Source organism: Chinchilla lanigera, unplaced genomic scaffold (genome assembly GCF_000276665.1).
Source record: "Chinchilla lanigera isolate Chin_1 unplaced genomic scaffold, ChiLan1.0 scaffold00004, whole genome shotgun sequence".
NCBI lineage: Eukaryota > Metazoa > Chordata > Mammalia > Rodentia > Chinchillidae > Chinchilla > Chinchilla lanigera.
Genome location: NW_004955405.1, coordinates 19,189,771 through 19,215,354, shown reverse-complemented (window position 1 = coordinate 19,215,354; position 25,584 = coordinate 19,189,771). Strand labels below are relative to the sequence as shown.

The 25,584-nt window shown below is 33.7% G+C and overlaps 1 protein-coding gene across 2 annotated transcripts in view; it reads right to left on the bottom strand.

The window, feature by feature from the left end:
• Ptprq (protein tyrosine phosphatase, receptor type, Q) overlaps window positions 1-25,584 on the bottom strand; it is a 194,715-nt gene that overhangs the window by 103,265 nt on the left and 65,866 nt on the right. For both annotated transcript variants that reach the window (XM_005374365.2, XM_013517925.1), the window contains exons 20-25: window positions 23,231-23,399; window positions 21,215-21,505; window positions 20,686-20,961; window positions 20,184-20,335; window positions 16,282-16,423; window positions 13,451-13,720 (exon numbers count right to left, since the gene is read on the bottom strand). In XM_005374365.2, the coding sequence (XP_005374422.1) occupies window positions 13,451-13,720; window positions 16,282-16,423; window positions 20,184-20,335; window positions 20,686-20,961; window positions 21,215-21,505; window positions 23,231-23,399 (1,300 nt within the window). The remainder of the gene's footprint in view (window positions 1-13,450; window positions 13,721-16,281; window positions 16,424-20,183; window positions 20,336-20,685; window positions 20,962-21,214; window positions 21,506-23,230; window positions 23,400-25,584) is intronic.

The window sequence follows — 25,584 nt, the reverse complement described above, 5'->3', positions numbered from 1 at the left end:
TCTTCTGCACCATAAGCTAAATAACAAAACAAAACCACTTTGAAGATAACAATATACAATATAATCGTTATTAATTTCCTATCATCTTGTTTTGAAATTCTATACTGTTTTGTGTTTTTATTCTCTTAAAAAATAGTACTCAATAAATTTTTACGAAGATCAAAAACACTAATTCTCAATATTTTTAAAGCTCTAAATTATAGTATACTAAATATTAGCTCTATTTTTCCATACATTCATGCCTGATAGTAAGAAATTTCAGTGTCAACCTGGCAATCTGAGCAACTTTGTTGAAGATAACAATAGGTAATATTACAACCACTGTTAATTCCCATCATCTTGTTTTGAAGTCCTGTATCATTTTTATTGTTTTTGTGGTGCTTTGTTTTTTTCTTCATTGTTTTTATTTTGTTATTTTTTTTCTTTTTAAAATAAAAAAGGAAAGTAGGAGGATCACAGAACCATCATAATTTTCCTAACAGATTATTAAGATTGTTTGGTACATTTTCAGCTTATTCCATCATTTGTATAATCCCACACTACCTTGTATAGCACTGATTATACATGGAAGTATCGAACACACTTAGTCATGAATAGATACAAGTTAAAGTTGTATTAAGATGAATATTCTTTAGACTAAAGAAATGATGATAATTTAAGAGTGATACATTCTACTGGAAATGAGAAGTGCTGGTAACTCTCATACATTGCTGTTAAGTACATATTTAATAAAAGCACAACATCTTTAGAAAATTGTCAGTTTTCTTGAAGAGCTAAACATGCATGTGTTCTATGGCCCACACACGGAAAATTATTTGCACAAAAATTTCTAGATTCTTTTTCTTTATAAGACACTCCACAATATCCTCATGAATGGAGTAGTCTATGTGTATACCTAAAGAAAATGACACAGAAATAATGAAATATTCATGTGGAAAATGATTCAGCAATGAGAAAAACAAATTAAGGAGACAACAGCAAATGAATTTCACAATTATACTGAAAGAAACAGGTCACACCTAAAAGATCCCACACAGCTTAAGAACGATGGAAACTAATCTTTGTTGTTGACTCTAGATAGGTCAGTGATGCTCTCAGGAGTGGGGAGGCAAGAGAAAGTTCCATGGGGGTAGAAATGTTTATATGTTGACTGGATAGTTGTTATATCAGTATGTACATTTTTCAAAACTTACTGAAGTTTTAAATTTAAATTTTGTGCATTTCACTATACATAAATTTCCTAAAGTAGAAAACAAACACAAAGAAAATGTTTCCCTTAAAAACATAGCAATAATACTCAAAGTAAGTCATAAATAATACATGTACACAGAAACTAAAAGTACTAGGCACCGGTACTTTTCTGGGTAATATTTTGCCCATCTAGCCTTTTAATAGAAAAATAGTCATGAGCATTATTGTATTTCTCATGTACCTATAGCAGAAAGGAATCTTGAGATAGAAAGTCTATAACTATTTTCTTCTATCATGTTTGTAGCTGTTCAGTTTTCAGGCAAAGTTCCTAAAGTTACTTCTGAGCACTCTATCATTTAAGTAGCATGTTTTGTGCATTTAACATCTTCATCCCAAGTACAAAGTCAGTTGGAAATTTCAAATCTAAACGTTAAAAAGGTTGGCCCTTCTATACATAATAACTCATAAATGTAGTTGTGTTTAAAAACTTATAAAATGGAATCTTGGTTTTTTAAAAATATTATACAAAGTAGAGTTAATTTAATTGTTAACAAACTTCAGAGAATTAGGCTACTAATTTTGTGTGTATCTTTTGATTGGTATAGATTTAATTATTGTGATGAATATAGAAAATTTATTATCTTTCTAGTATTATAATCCATTTTTAAGGTATAACAAGGTAACCCAACAGAACCAGTGCATGATTTTTCAGTGAGTAGATGTGAAAACAAATTATTAACATACTAAAAAATGTTACTTTTACTTTATTTAATTATGAAAGCATGTTAATCTTATAGAAGCTGCTACTTATGCATGTCTTACACTTAAAGAGCTTTCTCATGAAACTTGCACTTTTGTATGCCATGAAACTTGTAATAATTGAACTGACATTAACAACAATTTGTACAACCTGTCTGCTCAAAACTTGTTATTTATGTTCAAATTGCACTGATTTTAAATTAAGTATAAAGTATTGCAATATTATTTTAAAACTAGCACTAAAACTCATTTATTGTACATTTCAGAATATTTATACAACTATTTGGTGTTTTCTGCAGAGTTTATAACCTCATGCAATCAACAGGCACACTGCTGAAGCTTTCAAGTAATGTGGGTACCAGAACAAAAGAAGAGAACTTTTGCTTGTGCACACACCCATGATTAACTGACTTAACAGGGGAAGTGGAAAAGGGTAAGAAAAAAATGAGAGAGGGGGTTGATATGTAAAGGCTGTTATGAAAAGTATCAGCTACAGCTGCATAGAACAGGAATGGAAATAAGGTAATAAGATATGCCCTAGTTTCTAAATAAGTGAATAAAAATGTTGCTTGAGGAACAGCTGCTTTTAGCTGCAGCTTGGATGAAGTGAAGAATGGTTGCCTGTAGCCCACTTAACAAAGGTATCAGAGCATCAGCGGGGTCAAGAAGAATTTTGCAGAGTAGCCCAAATTCATTTTTTTACAAAAGGAATTACATTTAAAAGGACTTTTAAATTTATGATTTATAATTTGATACCTAAGATGATTTCAAAATCGCAAACATTACACTTTTGGAACTGGCCCAAAATTAAAACAAATGTGACATGACTCCTGGAACTTTGAACATTTCCCAGAAAGTCCTCACTGTTTTACAGATCTTATTACATTAACTCATAATATTTTTAGTTGTGTAGTTTAAGCGAAGATTTGAAAATAGTAATTGAGTTTTTCTAACTTTTAAATCCGTATTCAAACAAAACTATGTATGTATGCACATGACTAATATGACTGTACACATTAATGAAGATATTCTCACAACCTGATTTTATCTACCTCAGGATGCATCTATGTAGACATTGTAAAACAATGAAAAGAAACTGCTGAGACTTCAATAAACACAAATGACTTGAGCAACATAAGTTAGTAGAAAGAGTTCTGAAATAGTAACAATTTTTGCAAATATGGAATATAATGTAACAAACAGTTTGAACACTTAACATCTATGCCACATGCATGCAAAATGAAATGACTGAGTTGTTATTTGTGGGATCCAAGAGACTTAAAGTTATATAATTCTAAACTTTAACAGCATAATAAATATATTTGTTTTGTCAGCTTTCCAAATAGTATCTATCTAAATGTGTTAAATAACTTCAACTTGAATAGACAGTTACAAAGAGTTTCATACATGATATTGAAAATATACCCTTGGATGAATATCTGCTTTAAGGAAGATAGGTTATATAAAGTTTCCCCAGTTTCTTTCACAATGCACAATAAAAATCACAAAGATTAAGTATAAAACAGACAAAAGACAACCAAATGTTGGGGGAAGAAGTCAGATCAGCTAAGCAGTCCAGGAACCATATAACAACACAATGGAGAACAGTTAGACTTTTAAGGGGTTTTTTGCTGGATTTATCTAGAAGTCAGCAATTCAGAAATGCAAACCAAGAAAAGACAGTTCTAATAAAAACCTATTCTCTCTAGCCAATAAGAACAAATAAATCAGCCCAACATCCACACAAAACAAAGCAATCTGTCAAGACAGACAAACTTTAGACAATAGCTGCTCTACCTCAAAAACCCAGAAAAACCTGTGGTTTTACTCCCTCCTGTGCCCACAGAAGTACAATGGGGAGTTAAGTCTTCCTCACTAACCTCTTCTCCAGCCATACTTGACAGCACTGATGGTAGAAAAAGACAAAAATAAAGAGATAAAACTTTCTCTCTTCAGCAGTAAGAGGACACCTTGACCACCACGATAGTGAAGACTGGAAATGGAAAACGATAAGGCAGCCCTACTCCCGACCCGTCAGGGGACACCTGGTAGGGAGCCAGGACTCCCTTGCCCACTCAGTGGAAACAGTGCTCTCCTTATGTGTCAATAACAGCCGAGTGGGGAACTTGGATTTCTACCATGACCTGGGAAAACAGAAATGTCATTCCTTTCCCTACCTGAGTAATATCAAAGGGAAGTGCTGTGACCTGGATGTCTGTCTGCCCATTTCAAATTTGTATCTTGAAACATAATCATCAGTGTGATTATATAAGAAAGTAGGTAATTAGATCATGAAGGCAGGGCCTTCAGGAGAGGAATTAGCGCCCTTAAGAATGTGGACTCAAGGAGATGGCTTGACTCTTCTGCTACATGAGAAAGAGACATCTATGAACAAGGAATCAGGCTCTTACCAAACTCTGAATCTGCTGGAATGTTATCTGTGGACCTCCCAGCCTCCGAAACTATGCTAAGTTAATTTCTGTTCTTTATAAGCCATGTAGTTTATGGCACATTTTATAAATTTAATATGTATAATATTATAAATTTAATATGTATAACACTTTTAGATCTACTGAAGTCATCTATTTCACAGTAATGAGTTATCATAGTTGTGCTTTTTGGAGAATGAGTCCATGACTCCATTTTATCTAAATTATAAAATTTATGTGTACAGAGTTGTCTGCAGTATTCTTTTATTATCTGTTGATGTCTATAATGCCTCTACTGACTTCATTCCTAAATATTATAATATGTATTACTTTCTCCCTTTTTCTTGTTTGTTACAGTTGCTAGAGGTTCGCTAATTTCATTTGTCTTTTTAAGGAACTAGCTCTTTGTTTCATTGATTTTTCTTACTATTTTCTCAGTGTAATTGGTTTCTGCACTTTATCTTACTATCCTCTTTCTTTCACATAATTTAGATTTATCTTCTTTTTCTAGACTTTGGGAAGACAGAGAGATTAATCATTGATCTGAGATATTTTCTTCTAACTGCATGCCTTATTTATTTATTTATTTATTTATTTAATGTTTTTAGAAACAGAGTTTCACTAAGTAGTTCAGCATTTATCTAGAGGTCAGCAATGCAGAAACGCCAACCAACTATGAAAAGACCTGATAAAGACCTATTCTCTCTAGCCAATAAGAGCAAATAAGCAAGCCTTAAACACACTGTGTAGCCCAGGCTGGGCTGAACTGCAGCCATCCTCCTTCCTCAGCCTTCCAAGTACTAAATTACAGGTGGATGCCACCATACCCAGCCTCTTTTTTATTTTGTTTTATTTTATTATATTTTGTGTTGTTGGCTTTTTCGTAAATACATGCCTTCAATACTACAAGTTTCTCCACTGCTATTACAGAGTCCCATAGCTTTTGATATGTTGTATTTTCACTTCAATACATCCAGTTCATGTGTTTCTTTATTCCTCTTGAGACTTTTTTGGACTTATGGGTTATCTATAAGTACTGCTTTTTGTAACTGTTTTGATACTACATTTCAGCCCCAAGTTTGCATCCTGAGAGCATATAAACATTTTTGAAATTTTTGAAATTCTCCAAAAAGAGATTTCTGGGCTAATATGTCACTAGAGAATTCTAAAGATTTAGAGAATAATTAACATGTGTCCTGAAGATTTAACCCCCAAATTCCATTAATGGCATTTGAAGGTGGGGCCACCATGATGACAATGATTTTACAAGGAGACACACACCATCACATTATTCTGTCTTGCCAAATGACACTGCAGCCATGTCACAATGCAGTAAGAAGGTCCTCACCAGACGGCAAGCAGATGCTGATGCTATGCTCTTAGATTTCTCAGCCTCCAGAATGGAGGTCAATAAACTATTTGTTATAAATTGTGCAGTCTCCAGTATTTTGTTACAGCAATGGAAAATAAACCTAGTTAGTAATATGTGCAGACTTGCATGGGGCATGTGTGTGTACCACAACCAAGTGGCACTGATTCAAAGAATCCAACACTGCTTTAGTATCAGAAAACTAAAAAAGTAATCCATCATATTTATGAATCAAAGAAATTCTAGCCAGTGCAGTAAGGGAAGAAAACAAATAAAAGATAAGCAGATCAAAAAAGAAGAAATGAAATTGCTCCTGTTAGTACATGAAATTATCCCTGTTTATAAATAACTATCCATAGAGAATCCCAAGGATTCTCTGAAATATTCTTATAATTCAATGAGTTATAAGAAAATAGTACAGCTTACATGGCTTCAGCACCTGCTACTGGCTCCTAGACCCTTAGCAGCATAGCAAGCCCACTGGCATTTGCCATGGAGACAGAGGTATGGCTACTAAGCCACAGGTCCCTTATGCTATAATACTATGTCCTTTGCCTGGACCAATTCTAGGCAATTTTGTCATCTCTTTTTCAGATACACACCCAGTCTCCTCTTCTGCATTCCTCCAGACTGACTGCAAGCTTCCAACCAGAACAGTTTTCAGAATTCGAGACAAAGAGTGGTTATCAGAAGTAGAGACAGCTCCGAGTTGTTCTTAAGCAGAGTGAAACTTACACTTTTTCGAAAAGTCAACCAGACTCTCAGCATTCACATGAACAAATTTTCCAGGTCTCTCCTGGATAAAGAAGAATGAGGCCACCATTTCCTTCTAAAAACTTGGAACACTACATATCTCTTAAAAGGACAAAGAGGACAAAGCTTGACAAAATTAAGAGTAAATCCTCCATATCTAACTAACAGAAAAATCTGAATGTTTCATGAAATTCACACATGATCAGATCATCCAGCTATCTGGGACAAGACTAATGAATTAACTATCCTGAAGCTTTTTTGTGTATGTGAGTACCATGTTTGAATTGAAGCAATGGTTGTGCATATTTTTTTGCAACTGATTATAGTTCTGATAAAGTTGGTGCCCTGAGACACTTTAACTATATCGGTAGGTTCATTTTAATACATGTTGAAACTTCCTGGTTGGCACAGCAGATTTTTCTTTTTTCCTGTGCCTTATGATGGTGGATCATCCAAACAAAAACACCGAGAAAAGCAGATCAGCAAAATATGCCTTCAGTGCCTCTCAACAAATAGAGAATTTCACCATGAATAGTTTTACAAGTGTTTGTATAAAAGTATGTATACATGAATTTAAAATTATTATTTATGTGGTGCAAAATCTTTTATCTTGGGCTTTGGGGCTGTGAATTCCTGTACAAGTGTGGTTTTGTCCTATTTCCCATTTAGAAAAAATGTGTAGCTTACTACCAGCATTCATTGAATTTTCTGTGATCAAGAATTACTATGTTTTGTAAATGAAAATAGCATTACTAAAAACAAACTACTATAAATAGAATGATAGGGTTTTTTTGTTTCCAAAGACTATATACTAAAATAATGCAATAATAATAATAATAAAAACAAATTATTTTGTGGAGAGATTTGGGGGTAAGATTAGAACTATAACCCACAAGTTTTCTCTGGGTAAGCCCTGCAGGCACAAGCATTGGAGAGTATTCTGGGGGCAAATAGTACATGTGTTAAAATATTTTCTTTGTTCACAGATCATTAGTAGTTTGTGCCCATGTAAGTTTTAATGATGGATTATTTCATCTGCCATCATCATTATAAGAAATTACTTATTTCCTACTGTAAATTTGGCAGACCATCCATTTTTCCATTATGTCAGTCAAACTTTATGATATGAAAACTAAGAGCAAAGTAAGGTCTATCCCAGTCATGCAAACTTTCTTCCAACATGCTTTCCGACAGAATAGTTGTTCTGCCCACCATCCTTTCTCCACCATGTATTTTCTCTTGCTGTATCTTCAAATTGTTTACTCTTCTCTATTAATCTCATCATTTCCATTTATAAGGAAGGTTCCATGAATAGTGAAGCTTATGGTAAATGTTCTAGCCCACACTGTCTTGAATCCTTTATGAAGTTCTGATCCCCTTTGCCCCCACTGCCCAAGATACTTCAAATTAAAAGCAATATTCCTTGATACGTACAACTGACGTTTCTTATAGCATAGTGAAGGGCAACAAAAAAGACAAGTAGAAATTTTAACTATTTCATATCTGACAATGTAAGAAAGCATTGGCTTATCTGCCTATGGAACTAAAATTTGAGATACATACCACCTCATCATCTTCCAGGTAGGTCTCTCTTACAAAATATTTCTCATGCTAGCAATAAGCAACTTCTAATTCATATTCTACTTCTTCAATAAAGTCTTCAATAAAATCTATTTCTCCTAAATTACTATGTGATTTATTCTTCAAGCCATAAAACTGGCCAACATATTATGTAGTTTGTATTGAATTACTTCATATGTATTTGATATGTCTTTATGATAATAGTGGAGTCAAATAAATGGACAAGGCAGAGTTCCTCAGGTCTTTTGGCATCAAACTTGGGTCATGAACTCTAAACTCAGAGCCTATCCATAGTAAGCAGCACATAAGCATATGTTGGTGAACTGTTCATGATACTATAAGAAATGTAAAATAGACATTTCTCATACGATTTTTAAAAAGCATTATATTTAATAATAAAGTCTATATATTCAGTAAAACATCTGAATTTCAATTAGAGTAGTAATGCTAATAGTTATTTCTCTTTGCCCTGTGGCCCATGACTATGTCTTTTGTGTTTTTAACAATTACACACTGGTGAGTAGAATGTGTCAATTCACTTGCTGAAGATCACATAGAATCCTGCAATTTCCCTGATGCCTTTCTTCACATCTTAATTCAAAAGTAGGGAAAAAAAATTGAATGCATTCTTCATCAGTCATTCTTATTACTAACATATTTGCAAGTTTAGTGCACTTTCAGTAGAACCTTGCCTGTTTATGACATTTCCCATGGATAAATAAAGAACCTACTGCTGAAAAGAACATTCCTTAAAACCGCAACAGTATATTTTACTTAATTAAGTTTTTGGCATCTGATGAACACTGTTTTTTCTGTTGGTTCTAAATTATGGTATTTGAAAGAGATTTGAACAGACTCAAATTATAAAATTACCTTCCACAAAGTGATCAGGTTTTTAAATCTCAACATTCAATCATATTTACTGTGATTTGATAGTATTGTGGATAAGTAAATGCATTTTGTGTCAGTTCAAGATTCTAAAAGTCAAATCTTCATTGCATATGAATTTGCCATATTGTTTTTCTTGGTACATATATCTTGGCACAAAATGGTATTAGAGGAACTAACTTTGGAGATCTTCATTTTTCTGCCTTATTCAAACATGCCTAGTTGGGACAATGGAGATAGTATAGATGCTAAGCACTAATCTCCTCATAAATTCAATAGTCATGATACATGCTTAGCTGCGTCCACATATGACCAAGTTTAATAGTAATCCCTGGAAGGAATGCTAAAGTCAAACCCCAGGCAGTGACAGAGTGAGCCGATTTTGATTTCACTTCATGTCAAAAATAAGTATGGAGCCAGTGACTCAGAGCTGGCTATCCACTGTGACTAATCTTAGACTACCATAAATTAGAAGTTCATGGCAGCTATAAAACTGCTCCCATTTCAAACAATGAGTCCCTAGTTTTACTAAGCTCTTATCAATATATAATTCATGTGAACCCAGATGAAAACAAATTAGTACCTAATAAACTCTATATTCATAAACATGACTACAACCTAGACTGAAAATTTAATATCAAGATGAAAAAAAATTTTGTAGCAGTAACTAATACTTAATGTTTCATATATTTAAGTATTTCTTTCACTAAAATATTTTTATACTTGGCCTAGAGGAAGCAATTCACTTCAGAGTTTACCTGGTGGATGTGTGGAAATAATACAACCCAATGGAGCAAAAACCCTTATGTAAAATAATGAATTCTAAACCAGGTTCAGTGATATAGTCCTGTAATTCCAGCCTTGGGAGGCTGAGGCAGAAGGATTACAAGTTCAGGCCAAGACTCAGCAACTTGGTGACTTAGTAGGATGCTGTCTCAAAATAAACATTAGAGAATAGGCCTGCGGGTGTAGTTCAGCTAGAATCCCCTGGGTGCAATTCAATTCTTAGTGTAACCACCACCAAAAAAAATTTTTAGAAGAAAGCAATTCATTTCTTTTTGTCTAAATTTACATGCCAACCATGCACTTCTGCTACAAACTGAGTAAAACAGGAGCAAATAGGATATGTTCCTCTCTATAAGCCAAAATTTATAATGGAACTGATCGGGCCCAAATTTTAGCTTTTATTACTCATATATATTGATTAAATCAAGAATTTTGAGACCTAACTCTCAAGTGCAGAGTATTTCTTTGATTTAGCATCCCTTCACCCTCCACCTAGATGGCCTTTCATCCTAAATTAAGAGCCAATTCAAGCTCCTGATTAAACAATCTTTTACAAAGATCTGGGCCATAAATTCAAGTGGCTCTACATCAAGTACACGTTGCTATTTTGACTCTGTGTCTTAGTTCTCCTGGCCGAATTTCTCCTTCTTTCCTTGACTGAAGCTTTCATTCTGAGAAACAGTGTACCTAATAATAACTCCTCTGTGCGTTTTTGGGAGGTTTGAACCTCTAGCTTATTTCAGAATTATTGTCCTGCCTTTTGTCAGTTCACTAAGGCTCAATTCTTGTCCAGTAATCCAGGCCATTTTATCTGGTACTGGACCACCCTGACTTAGACCACCTGCCTGGATTTGAACATATTTCCTTCTTCCAGACTCTGCATAGGAATGACCTGCTTACCTCCCATTGGGAAAACACCTGTCACTTCTTGAAGGACTCTTCTGACATTGTTTGTCCATCCTCAAAGCATCCTGGGTAATCTACTGAGGTACTCCCCCAGGGACGGCTAGATGTTTGAATTCAAGGACCTCAGCCTGTAAGGCTGTGATGCAGCAAGCCTAGGATGAGATCCAGCAATCTGCAGTATTAAAATTTGGCATGTTGCTGAAAGCTCTAATAAGGAATCCCCGTATAGGATGAGATTTGAAGAATGAATAAAATTTCATGTGACTCAGGAAGGGATACAAATATAGATAAAATAAGCAAAGCAATCTAATGGCAAAAGGATGTAGGGCATATTTTAAAGAGATAATCTAGTCAGCTATTGGCCCATATAGGTGTTTAAATAGCATTTTCTACAATGAAAAAGTGAAATCTATTGTGTTGAACAAATGAAGTTTGTCTGGAGTTTGTACAAGGAGATGCAATGGAGATACATAAGAATAAAAAGAATAAGAGAGAGAAAAAACATGTATTTTAATCCAACATGGACAATGTATCTGAAAGTATGCTTTGATTTAGTACAATTGTCTTACATGTTTTATATGTTCTTTGTCCAATCAGCCAAAAGCATTGCTTTTCAATTAGTATATATTATAATTGACTTTATAAAGTCTTAGAAGAAAAATAAATATATCCAATGGTGGAAAAATAAAAGGGGCAGAGGGAAGGAGGAAAACAATTGAAATATGTTATGTACACGTAATCAATTTACTACGATGAATGTAATCATTATGTACTGTATTTTACTAATAAAGTTATAAAAAGAATGAAAAAGTGGAGGAGAAACAAATTCTGATGATGAATGCTAGGATGTATGTTGTAGATAATAAAATAGAGAACTGTTTATAGAATAGTTGGGGCTACCTCTTACACAATGTGCCTTTCATCATTACCCCTGTGCTTCAGCTACCCAAATCTCCCCGTTTAACCCTTACATTTCATATATTAAACTACACCTGGCAATGCACAGATGCTCTAATTTGCATGTTAAAACAGATTCAGCCCATGCGAATAGGTGCAAAGATGAGACTGATGAGCGCGCTGGATTAGCGGGAGTGAACAGACTACAGGAAACAAGAGTTAATAGACATTTGTAGAGTCAAATTTAAAAGGAATAGGCAAAATGAAGTCATGACATGGTCTGAAAACTAAGATGTGATTATGTGGGAGATATAGAATCACAAAAAAAATGAGGCTTGGGGTCCAACTGATTATCAAGTAAAAGCATACAAAAACAAGGAAATGAGGATATTTTGTGAAACATAAATTCTAGTTTTTAATATACTTGAGGTTAATATGCCAACCAAGAAATCAGCTGAAATTTTCCAACAATTTGTTCACATGCGGGTGTGAAAGACAAATAGAGAGCAAAGTCCAAGAGAGTAGAATAATATTCTAAAGTAATGTTCTAGAGAAGACATCAGCTGAATTACAAAGGAGCACTTAGATCCCAAAGAAGGGGAAAGGCAAGTACATCCTAAGAGAGTATATGGAAGGCATAAAGAAATATCTAGATAGATTTTGAGGTGAGGGAAGGCAAATCAACATGTTTGAAACTATTAGCAGCATAAAGAACATAACATATGGATGAGATAGAGGGTGAATTAGCTTAAGATTAGAAACAAAAATTTCCTATTGAAAATTAACCAAGTTTTAACAAGAGATATACAGAAGATGGTGCAGCAGCTAGACTGGCTGTGAAAGATGATTGTATAGCTGAAGAAGACTGAACCATTTTTATTTTTTCTAACAATATTTAGCAGCAAGCAGATTGTGGAAAACAACTTGTGGGATCTTCCCAGATTTAAGAACTTTCCTGGAAGATGACTCACAATGGCATGGTTTGAAATGCAGAAAGCAAGAGAAGGCGTTTCAGAAAGCTGAAATGCAGCTATTCCAGTCTGGAAAGGGAGAACACTGCAGTGGGCAGAAAAACCACATTGGAAGGATAAAAAGGAAAGGATAATGGACTAGATGCTAACATCAGAGACATGGCAGGCTGTGTCTTCGAGTTCTCGCTTTACAGACTTAGCAGTGGAAATGTGCAGTAAAATTAAGTGATGCAGATTTCAAATATGTTTCCAAGATAGGGGTTTGGATGTGCCAGAGCCAAATAAGTATGCCATTACTCACAGTTCCCATTTGGAAAGGCATCCAAGGAAGTGGTGTTATCAAGAAAGACTCAGAGTTTAATTTTTCTCCCCAGGGAGAATGTGGGGGGAAAGTAGAATAAAGATTGTGACAGGAAGGGCCACTGTTAGGGAGAATTCAGAGTTTCTTGTGCCCTGCAGTCTAGTGAGCTTTTAATTCGCAGAATGGGAAAATAAAAGGAAATACATAGAAAAGGAAATAGATGGAAATGAGTCTGATGCTGGAGCCATAATCCAGGGAAGCCTCTAGGGTTCCATAAAAGTGACTGAGAGGAAAGAAAAGATACGTTCACATGTTCTTTCCTTCTTAAAAATTATAATAAAGCCTATTTCACTAAGTTGGAGAATTTTGTGTTTGTATAAACACAGCAGAACCAATATTCTCTTGCTTCCCTCCTTTCAGCCTTCCAGGGTGTGGAAAACTGCACAGCTGATACTCTTGTAACACACAGCCTAGGGAACCAGGTATTGCATTTTCAAGCATGCGCTTCATATCTTTATGTAAACAGGCTACAAAGATTACAAACAGTACTTACACATGTATGACCATGTTTCATGTTAGTTACCTATTTCAAAGGAATGAGCTCTTTCACATTAGTTACCTGTTTCGGGTAGAGTACTGACATCGCACGTGCTTTCGTTGCCTTCCCCAGCTGAGGTTGAAGCTCTTACTTTAAAGACATACGAAGTATTAGCAAGAAGTTTCACGAAAGTATACATGTGATCTTCGGGAGAGACTTTTGTAGAATTCCTTTCGAATGTTATCAGGTAATGTGTGATTATTCCATTTGTCTTTTCTGGTGGGTCCCACTTCACTGAAACCGACTGCCAGTTACTTGCTGTACACTCTATATTCTGCACAACATCTGGAACTTAAGGATAAACATATGCCCAAACTTAAAACTTAAACATGTGTAGTATATAAATTATTGAATTATATGATTGCTAGATAAAATTATGCTTAGGAATAAAGAAAGAATCAAAATCTAGTATATCAACTTTTCAATGGGTACTCAAAAATTTGTTAACATAGACTGAATTAAATTGCTATTGGCTCATTTTCTGTGCTGTTCTGTTAATGCTTACAATATTGAATCAGTCAGTGAATATTTTCATAGGTCCCAGTAGCAAGCACATTCTCAAACCCTTAGAAAAAACTGTGTAGCCTCAAGCATAGGAAGTGGTTGCTACCCCCTTCCTTAATCAGAAAGGTACGATCTTAGCCATACATTAGTGTGGAACCTTTTAATGCAAAACATAAATATAAGTGACCCACTAATGTGGCATAACCAGGCTCACCAGTACTGGGAAATCTAGGATTCTTTGAAAGCATCTTTAAGACTTTATCCTTCACCCTTTTAGAAGTTTTTGGAGAGAAGACTTAAGGAGCCCTGTTGTTTTTTCCCACGGACATCTGAATTTACTTGAAAGTAACTCAGTATCTCTATATTTCACTATATCTAGTTAACCTGGATGAGAAGTGATACTCCAGCCCACCAAAGAGACTGCACACTGAGGAGACTGGCCACATGACACAGAAAAGTCAGACAACATCCCCCAATGTTAGTATTAATAATTCCTCTTATTACAACATAAAAAGAATAGCAGAAAAAAATTGGCAGGTACTCAATTTGTATATTACAAACCATAAGCCATTATTTCAGTGATTTAAAGAATGCTAAGTAATCTGCAACTTGACTACTGTTCTCTTGGCCTAAAATTCTCTTACAAGCCTTTTCTTCCCTCTGTAAGACAAAGGCATCAATACAAAAGAAAATTTCTAGGGAATGTATGATATTTAAAATTGAAAACAGGATCATTTCTGGGATGACCAAAGTCTATGACAATTAAATATCATTAATTACTCAATTTCTTATTTTAAAAAACTTTGTGATAATCTTTTTCCAAAATAACTTAAGACTGTTGACAATTGCCAAAGATCCAGTCTTTACAAACATCTGTTTATGAACATCTATTTCACAGACTGTGAGCCTCAAAACAAATAATTAACCAGCAATATTATAATTCTTACAGGTAAAAATTGTCTATGACTTAACAGACCAGAACATAGAATTTTGTGATATAATTGCATCTTACTGTTAAAAATATGTATTGGCTTACAGAGCACTCTCTACAAGAGCAGCCTTGAATTGTATTGATTTCCTCATAGGTTGAACATGTTTTTTTAGGTTGAACATTTGTATATATTATCACTCACTCTCCCATCTATTTCCTAGAGTAAGCCCCAATTTTCATGACTAAGCAGAAGGAGATTAAGTTCTTCTGAGTTTTGAAAGCCATTTCCATACATACTAGCTGAATTATAACTTCTTCATCCATAATGCGGACATGATGGTAACAATGAGTTTACAGAGCATTTACTGTGTGTCTAACACTCCAATAAATGCTCCTAATGAGGCTTTCCAAGTATTTTTACCACATTTTACAAGATGATGATGGTTAATGTATGCTCTTTCTCAGTTCAGGATGCAGGGACTGAGAGGACTTTGCAATGTTCTACAACTACAAAGTCAAGGAGTAGGATTCCAACTCAGACATAAACCTCGGAGAATAAACTTTTATCTACCAGAAATACTATTTATTTGAAGTGTCTTATAGGCATGCCATGAAAAAAAGCTTGATATTCATAATTTAAAACCAAAATGATTCCTGGAGCAGTGAATGGCCCCAACCTCAACTGAAAGATTAACTAAGACAGCAGAAGCGCATTGAGAGGTGCTGAGCAGCACTGGCTAGAACAGGAATTTGCACTCATTAAGTAATCACTGACAAAAAGAAAAAAACACGAGGAAGACATGTAAGGCCCATCTGGGAGTAGAAAAAGTGCATTTCTAAGCCACCATAAAGTAGATAATAAATGGAAAATTTTCAGTGACCACATAAAAACAAGCTATGGCGCAGAACCCTGTGCTCCAGTCAGAAAGTTGCTGGTGAACTACATCAGTGGGATTTCAGAGGCCCTGACTGTTATAAGGGGACTGCGGGGATGGACATAGGGGGCTGAGAGACTCCTGCTCTTCAAGTGCCACAAGTCATCTTCATAAAGAAAGTCACAGATACGTTTCATAAATCCCAATCAGTCTGTTGGAAGTGCCTGTTAGTTCATTTCCCACTTCTTTCCAGGTATCTCAGAGAATCCTAAGAACAAAAGAATTTCATACATGTCTAGAAACCTACCTTATTATAAAGGAGTGTTTTACTTCAACTTTCTCAGTTAAAAAAGAAAAGATAGTTTAAGTATATATGTATTAACACCAACACGTGCTTTAAGACACTATGACCAAGCCTAACCTTAAAAGTACTGACATTCAAGTTCCCTGTGAGTAAAATACCTACCACATAAACTAAAAGAGCAAAAGGAAAAGCTTTAAATAGAAGAGGAAATATTTCAGGTTCAAAAATTGTGTCTAACCTGATTCACGGGTTGTGAATTTTACTACATTACTGAACTGATTGCCATTTCCTACTTTGGTAAATGCAGAAACACTGATAGAATAAGTGCTGACTGGTTCCAGGCCAACAAGTTTAGCTTCATGTTGAAAACCTGACATATTCTGGAAAATAAGAAAAAAGATTTTTATTCGCAATTCAACATCAAAAAATTGCAGATAGAAGAAATAGTTTAATACAAGAAAGCTATTCCTTCTATATTTAACCTATGATTTAATGGATATTTTAAAATTAAAATGAAACAAACACCTGTGCTTTCTACCATAGATTGGTTCAGCTTATGACAGAAAGATGAAGTGAGCCTCCTCTTTGCGCTAAGTCTCATCCAGTAGATTTAGTGCTTCTGTTTTAATATTTAGATCTTTGATCCATTCTGACTTTTGTTTAGTGCATGGTGATACATTCCCACCATCTTGTCTAGTGAAAACTCTGTATTATCCCTAATGTTTTATTTAATTTTTTTTAATTCTCTTTAATGGTTTGAACAATCTTCCATTCTTACATCTGGTAATCTGAGCAATGTAGTTGAAGATAACAATAGGTAATATAACAACCACTGGTAATTCCTATCATTTTGTTTTGAAACCCTGTATTACTTTTAATGTTCTTGCTTTGTTTTGTTTATGTCTGTGGTGTTGATATGTTGCTATTGCTCTTCTTTATTCTTTTACTACTCTCTTGAAAATAAAAAAAGAAGTCTAACAATCACCATTTAAGGAGAGAAAATGAGAGTACTTTGTTTTCATCTAATCACTCTTCATATTATTTGGCATTGCCTACTAATTATTTTCCTAAATTTTGTTAAACCTAAAGTTCCTAAATTTAAATTTTAAATCAGGAACTGTGGATGATTAGCAAAACTTTATTTTTTCCAAATTCATCTAAGATCATTTTCAATACCTACTAACATGGCTAGCAAGTCAGTTTAGTCATCAGCTACTGTATGCTATGCATGGGAAGGGAGGTAAGGCAATCACTAAAAATCTTTGATTCCATGGCGCTTAAATTCATTATTTTCTCAGACAGTCCCTAAATTTCTAATTTGACACAAGCCTTCAGAAAATGAGAAAAGCAATAAAAGAATTATCATTTAATTTACCAAAGAAGAATATACATTCTTGTGGGATAAAATACCATTAAGAACAAGGTATTCATTCAAACATTATTGCCCTAACCAAAAACCATATAGTGAACTTTATGGAAAGAGAAGAAAATCTTCCATATGGTATCAATGTTAAATAATGTTGTCTTCTCTTTCTTATGGAAAGAGAAGACAATCTTCCATATGGTATCAATGTTAAAATAGTTCATTACATCTAACAAAATATAAACCATGCTCATGTAAAGCATCTTTTGCAGAAATTTTTTAAGAATATTAACTCTTGAGGCAGTTACAGTTAGAGTCACATTTTTAAGTCATCTCTAGGAAGACACTGGCATGCTATACCATCCTATATCTTTTCACCCTTTCACACATAATTGGCAAGTCATGTTGACCGGTGAATATAAGACAGGATCTCTGTCACCAAGAAATTTCTGTATTAACTACAGAAATCTACAAACAATTGCTGACTGAAAACAAATTAAACATGAAACAAGGAAATTTTCATTTTGATTAGGAAGGGTTAATATCCAGAGAAATGACGAAACCCAAAAGATTAAAATAAAAGGTGTAAGACTAACATCAAATACTGAACAGATTTACACAAGAGTAAGTTTTAACAGACCATTTCATTAGGTAAATAATTTCTTCTATCATGTCCGTGTGACTTAAATTACCTATGTTTCAATCTGTATGTAGATCACTGAGGTTTGATTGATTTACATAGTAACATGTGGAGAAGTTCTGGAATTTTTCTGCCTCCACAAACCCATACTTAAGTCTTGAAAGAAGAAAAAGTATAAGGAAAAACAGAAAATAATAGAAATGGATATTGTCAGGACATGGAGTAGATGAAAGATGAAAGCAGAAAAACATACTAGGAACATACATATAAGATGTAAAAAGTAAGCAGAACATACTAGAACATACATATAAAATGTAAAAAGTAACAGAAACCATACGTAAAAAAAAAACTACCCACCATCTGTTACACTGTATTTAATATTTTATGCCTCAAAGATTACATCTTTCTCCTATTAAAACATTAATGGTAGCATTTCTGTTGAAAAACAATGACTAAGAATGTTAGAATTATATTCATGTAATAGCATACTTCCATTCTATGTTCAATGCTATTATGATGCTGGATGAACTTTTTAAAAAATCTACATATAAGAACAGCAATAATAGCTAACATGTGTATTATATTCCTTTAATTGTTCTAAATGCTTTAGATTTTCCCTTTTAATTCTCACTTTATAATATATATATATATTTATCATTCCTATCTTTCACTTGAAGAAACTGAGGCCTAAGAGTTTAAGCAACTTCCCCAATGCATCAAAGTACATTTCTTGGGAAGATTTAAACAGGCAATAGGACGTCAAAGCCCTTAGTTTTCCACTCTGCTCAGGTGTCTACATTAGAAATTGATGTTCTAGGGTGATAAGATCATATACACACACACATGCACACACATACATATATACAGACAATTCCACACACTTACACATACATATACACACAATTACATACACACATACACATACATATGCACACACATACACATATACACTTAGACATACACATGCATACACACACATACATACACATACATATACACATACTTCAGTGCACAAATACAGTCATTCTCACAACGCAATTACTCTGAGAAAACTGATTATTTTTCACTTTTGATATTTCTCTGTAACTCAAACAAAGCAAGTACAAAATGGGAAAAAGTGGAGATTTAACAAGAGATGGATACAGTGGGATAGAGGCTTAGTGTCATTCACATAACTATCACACTTCTGGAACAGAGACTGCACATTCATGGAGTAGTGTAACTTAAATTCTCCTCAATTAGTTTGTAAAATAATACATGGGTTTCCAGAAAAAAAGTCACTGATCCTGATGACATAACTGTAATCATTGCTTTTGATTTTTTTTTTACTATTCAGCTTATAAGCTGCACATGCTATATGATTTTTAAGATAGTAAAAAATTTAATACATACTCTATTGGGTAAAATATTTAGTGTACATGGTTTTTGCCATTCTTGCTGTAATTAAAGCAGAACATTCCAGAACTTCATTTGTCTTTAAAAAAATAAAACATCTACAATTAATGCTAGTGAAGTATGTCATATTTTGGCAATGAAATGCTAGAAATGATACTCATATATTTCAGGCCCCTTGTTATATAGATCCTTTGAGTATTTTTCACTGATTCTGGATCTAAAAATTAAAGAGGGAATGGTGTTTAGGGTTACAAATAAATTAGCATTAAAAGTAAAAGAATAAGTATCTTGCAAGACCACTTAGTATAGAATCATATGCAGGCAAGAATGATTACCACAAATCCAGTGTAAATGCTGCTTTGAAAAGATCAAAAAAAAGATTTACTTGCTATTTCTTTTAACAATAAACACAAATATATTACATTTTTTCACAGGTTCTAAATACACCAGAAAAAAATACTATATACTTTCCAGTATTAACAAAATGGTGCATTAGTGCTTAAATTGCAGATATCTAGAGATTACAAATCTAAGTACACTGCACTAGGAAGCATTCAGCGTATACATCTGCCAAATGCTTTGTACTTTCTCCAGTTGTCCTTCAGTTTCAGGACACAAGGAGATTTTTTCAAAGATCATCCTTATTTTAATTTAAGGCAGCTCACCTTCTCCCTACATGACAAAAAATTCAATTCAGTTTTTGAATTGTTGAAATAAACATATACCATTATTATCAACCTACCTTATAAAATATGGTATCAGTTTCATGTTCATGAATTTTTAAACTATGTACTCTAATAATACCTCCGGGAAGAGGGCTCGGGTTCCATTTCAGCCACACAAAGTCTGAAGTATAGTTGACTAAAGTCAGGTTTTGAGGAGGCGCTAAAGGCACTGCAGGAAAACACATGATAAAACTTAGTTATAAAACCTGCAGCATAGAAATGTATCATGACCGTAGCTTCTTGAAGGCACTGGTTAAGAAATATCCATACACTGATCCACTTTTTAACTTCAGAAAGAAAAATTGTAAGTAATTATGCTTCTGTTCTTAGAACACAGTAGCTCCAAAGTTGTTTCAAAGGTAATTCTGAAGCTTGAGTTGGGGGGAAAAAGTTCACCAAAGTACATAAATAATTGTAATTACAGACAATCAAACTTCATTGATTTTCCAGGCTGTTCCTTAGAAAGAGCAAGTTCTGGAACAGTGAAATTGTTTGAGCAAAATGTGTATTCTGGCTTACCTGACTCATCCGTGTAAAAGAAAAGAACAGCGGAAGGACCAAGTCCTTTAATAGTTCTTGCAGCAGCAAAAAAACTATATAATGTAAATGGTGAAAGCTCTTCCAATGTTGTATAGTTATCAGAAGTAACAAAAGAATAATTTTCATTTGGTCCTTGTAAAATTAAATCATAACTTATTATGGCACCATTTGGCTTTACTGGGGGATCCCACGATAAGAGAACTGAGGTAGAGGAAAGGTTTTTAAAAGTGTTGATTATTGGTGAAGTCTCTGGGACTATAAAAGAAAAAGAAAATGTTAAGTAAAACAAAAGTAAATTAACATTGATCAAGAAGAAGCATTACTCATAATTAGATTTAACTTTATTACATTATTTTAATGTTAGGAAAGAATTTATTTAGCTTATTGAAAGATTAGTTATTGAGAACAAGCAAAGAGACCATATAAGAACAAAATCCTATAAGAAAGTGATATGAAGGAAACAAACAATAATAAGCTGCTTATTAGGCAAGGAAAGGCTCAGGCCTACCATCTTCCTCCGTTCTGATGTGCAGCTGGGCAGTGTAAGTATCAGAGAATCCCTTTTCTGTTGCTGGAGTGATTTTTAATATATAATCAGTGTATTTTTCCAGATTATCAAAATACATGTTGTTTTCATAAGTAACTAGAGGTGGTCTCATGCTGTGAGTAGTCTGCTGCAAATTCAGTGAAACATAGTAGAAGACTAGACCATTTGGTTGAGACGGTGGCGCCCAGCTTACATTTATTGCAGTTGATGAAATTGACTCGAAAGTCAGGTTTCCAACAAGCCCTTCAGGTACTATGACAGGAATTGAGCAAGATATAACAATCATCAGTTGTCCTAAGTAGAATCTGCACACACAAATTGAGCATAACAATTGAAGTGATATCTGCTGCATCACTAGCTCTTATGCTATTTAAATGCAGATCATTTATATAAAATGTCACCCCTTAATTATTTTAAAAATCATTCAAAATACACATTCAAAATTCAAAATAAATCTTTAATCTGTATAACAATTATTTTATGTAATGTTCTCTTGACTTTTCTTATGACATGGAAAGAGAGACAGTATGAATGTGTGTGTATGAATATTCAGATACTTTAGTATTTGGTAATTTATCTGATCTACACAATACTTTAGTTTTTTTCTTCCAGAGATTATCCTTACCTAACATATGAGGAAAGATGCCAGTAAGTGACTTGTTCCAGCTCATACTGATGGTAAGAATACTCAATGGTAAGCATTTCTGATTTTGAATAACAATCTTAATCCGGTCACCAGACTATTAACCCACATTTTTATTTTAAATATTACAATATTTATAAAAAATTCGACCTCTCAGATATCAGCTGTATTGTGAGACTAGACTCTATTAAGGTAAATCTGAACTCCTACTTTGAGGAATGTATAGTTATTGGCTATTATTCCTAATGCTATAATTAAAATTGATGAAATATTATAAGCTGCAAAAAAAATTGAAAGATCTACATTTATAGAATTCCTGAAATGATATTGACCATATATTGCACTAAAACATTTTTTGTTTGTTTTTTGGGGGGATGGTTCTAGGTCTTTTTGAGACAGGGTTTCACTGTGCAGTTCGGGCTGGCCTTGAACTCACTTCGTGGCCTGGGCTGGCCTTGAACTCCTGCCTCAGCTTCCTGAGTGCTGGGGTTACAGGTATGTGGCGCCACACCTAGCACACTGTTGTTTAAAACTTCTCCAAATTATATTTCTACACATTTGTCATACTTTGTTGATCAACTTCTCAACTATTTAAAAGATTTTTACAGTAACAAGAAAAACATTTTTTTCATGTTTACAGTATCTGTCAAGTTGGGGCTTTCAAGCGAAAGACATGGAATTTTATTCTCAGTAGTTTAGGACAATATCATTTCTCAGTGAGACCAATCTTTAAAAGTGTAAACAAAGAAATGACCACAAAGAAAATATGCAGTGATCCATTTGTCATTGTTTTCTGACAGCTAAAATCTAAAGGAATAAAAAACTTTAATCATTATAGTTTTGTGAACAGGGTTCTGTGGAAGCTGCATGCCATAAAAATCTGGAGATAAAAAGGATATTCTGAATGTATTAGTCATAAACATAATAAAACTAAAAATGCTGCAAGAAGTCTTGTGTAGATGCAGTCTGAAAAAGAAATGAGCTGTTGGAAATTTTTTTTTAAGTTCCTAAAGGAAATGGATAAGTACTATTAGAAAATTCATGCATGCATGTAGAAGCATTTTTCATGCCATAGCCAGATGGCTGTGACATCTTCTGAAGTAGTAAAAACAAGAGCATTTTCATGTATGAATGGGAGCAGTTTTTATGAATAGAAAAGACTATTACTATTATGTTTTATAGCTCTTCTAAATGAATTTTTAAACTTCTACAATGAATAATTAAATATGCTAAAGTAGATTTAATGACCAAAATACATAACTAGGAAAAGTTCATGAAATAATTAAAAAGTTTTAATCCAATAGAAGATTAATAAATGTTTTTTGTTTACATACTGTCTTGATCTGTGTACACTTGAATTACATCACTGCTTTCATTCCCACTTCCAACTGAAGTACTTGCTGTCAGCCAAAATGTATAGCAGCTGAATATTGCCAGATTATGTATGATTGCAGACACAGTAATATTGTCAGACTCACTGGTTACTTCATGCAGTGTAAAATTCTGAAAAATAAATATACTGTTTTAATGGTTTAGAACATATTTTTAGTACACTTCAAGATTCTAAAATAATTATTTTCCATTAATTGATTACTCCTGAATGATTTCAAATAATTTTTTACCTGTTAGTCAACAAGGTCACTTATTATTGCACTGTTAATACTAATTTTTAGAAAAATCAAAATGTAATAATTTTATAGGAGTAAATTTGAAATTCCTAGTTCTAAAAGAAGAATAGATGGTAGTAATTTTGACTGCAAAATCAATACACAAAAGAGAAAAGAGTAAAAATTCCAAGGTTATGTTGGAAAAGAGCATGAGGCCAAGGGAAACTGCTACAACTGTGCTTGTCAGCGTCAGTTTTCCCCTTCAAAATTTAGGTAGTTTCAAAGTATTGGCTACTTTATACAAGCTTGGTAATATTACAAAACTTTTTTTTTCTTCACTAGAATGCTAGACAGTATATGAGAATGTTTCCTTCTTTCTACAAATGCAAATAGTATTATCAACATATTTTTGCAATACTGAGGATTAAACCCAGTAACCTGTGTACACTACCACTGAGTTATACCCTCAGCCCCATCTGTCTGTCTCTCTGCCTGCCTGCCTGCCTGCCTGTCTGTCTGTCTATCCAAGAAAAGGTTTCCTTAAATTGCCCAAGAGAGACTTAAATTTGTGAACCTCCTGTTTAAGCCTCCCAATAGATGGGATTACTGGCAGTGCTAACACGCCTAACTATTATTATTCGTCTTTAGTGGGTCTTTTCAAGAACTGTGGGAAACAAGAGGGAAGCCATTAAATGCATTCTAATGTATACAGTAAAATAAACTGAAATTTCTCTTGTCAGGCTATACTTACATTTATTAAAGGAGGATTTTAAAAATTTTTAATTTAATTTCTGCAATAATTTCCTTTTTGGCCTAATTTTAGTGAGACACAAAATCAAACAAAATGGTTTCAAAAACAAAGGAAAATAGATTTTTAAAACATTTGCATGATTAGTACAAATATTTTCATACTATTTAAGAAACACATCTACTTACACTAAGTAATATAAGCCATTGCAATCTACACAAAAGCCTTTGAGTCTTACAGACCTATTTTCAAGTTCCCACAGGGAAACACTGGATAAATAATTGCAAAGTTTTTCTTTCCCAAGTTATAAAATAGGAATAATCGTCTCCACTTCACAGAGAGTTTTGGGGGATTAGATTGCAAGAAAAACATAAATCAATTAATACCATGCTCAGCATACAATAACAAAAATTAATGGTAATTTGTTTCAGGATGGTAAATTTGACTAACAGGACAATAAATTTGACTAAATTTGCGATAAAACTAGTACTTAAATTATCAACAAATTAAATTCAGCAAAATATTTTGTGGTTCTTTTGCCATTATTTGAGGGAAAAAATGCAATAAAAGATTTACTTCAATTTTGTGGGGATTTATTTCAAAACAGAAACACTAAAGGCATGTCAAAGTCTCACACAAAATAAGATGAAATTCAATGCCTTCCAACACATTTACTTTATATATGGAATATAAAGCACCATTGAAAAGTATTATTAATATAAAGCTTCTAGGTAAAATTTTTAGGGTTTTTTTGTTATAATTTGCTCTAATTACCAATGACCTTGATGACTAGTAAATAATGAATGATTTGAATTCAGTCAGGAGTAATTGTTACTATGTGGATGATTTACCAGGTAACAAATTTATTAAAGAGATCAATAATATTTTACATTTTAAGTGAATAATGTATGTAAAGCTTAATGGAATATTGTAATTTTGATAATTATAGTGTTAACTGCATGTCTCAAGCCTGGGCTTTGACACATACCAGTGAGAGGGGAGTGGTGGCACACACTTGTAATCCCAGCCCTCTGGGAGACTGAGGCAGGAGGATCGTGTGTTCAAACCCAGCCTGGGAAACTTATCAACTTAATGAGATCCTGTCTCAAAATAAAAAATAAAATAGCTGGGAGTAGGGGAGGTAGTTTAATGGGAAAGCCCAGGATTTAAACCCCAACATCACCAAAAAAGGAAGGAAAGGAAGGGAGGGAGGGAAAAACACAGGAAGGGAAGGAGGAAAAGAGAGAGAGAAATAGAGGGAGAGAAAGAAAGAAAGAAAGAAAGAAAGAAAGAAAGAAAGAAAGAAAGAAAGAAAGAAAGAAAGAAAGAAAGA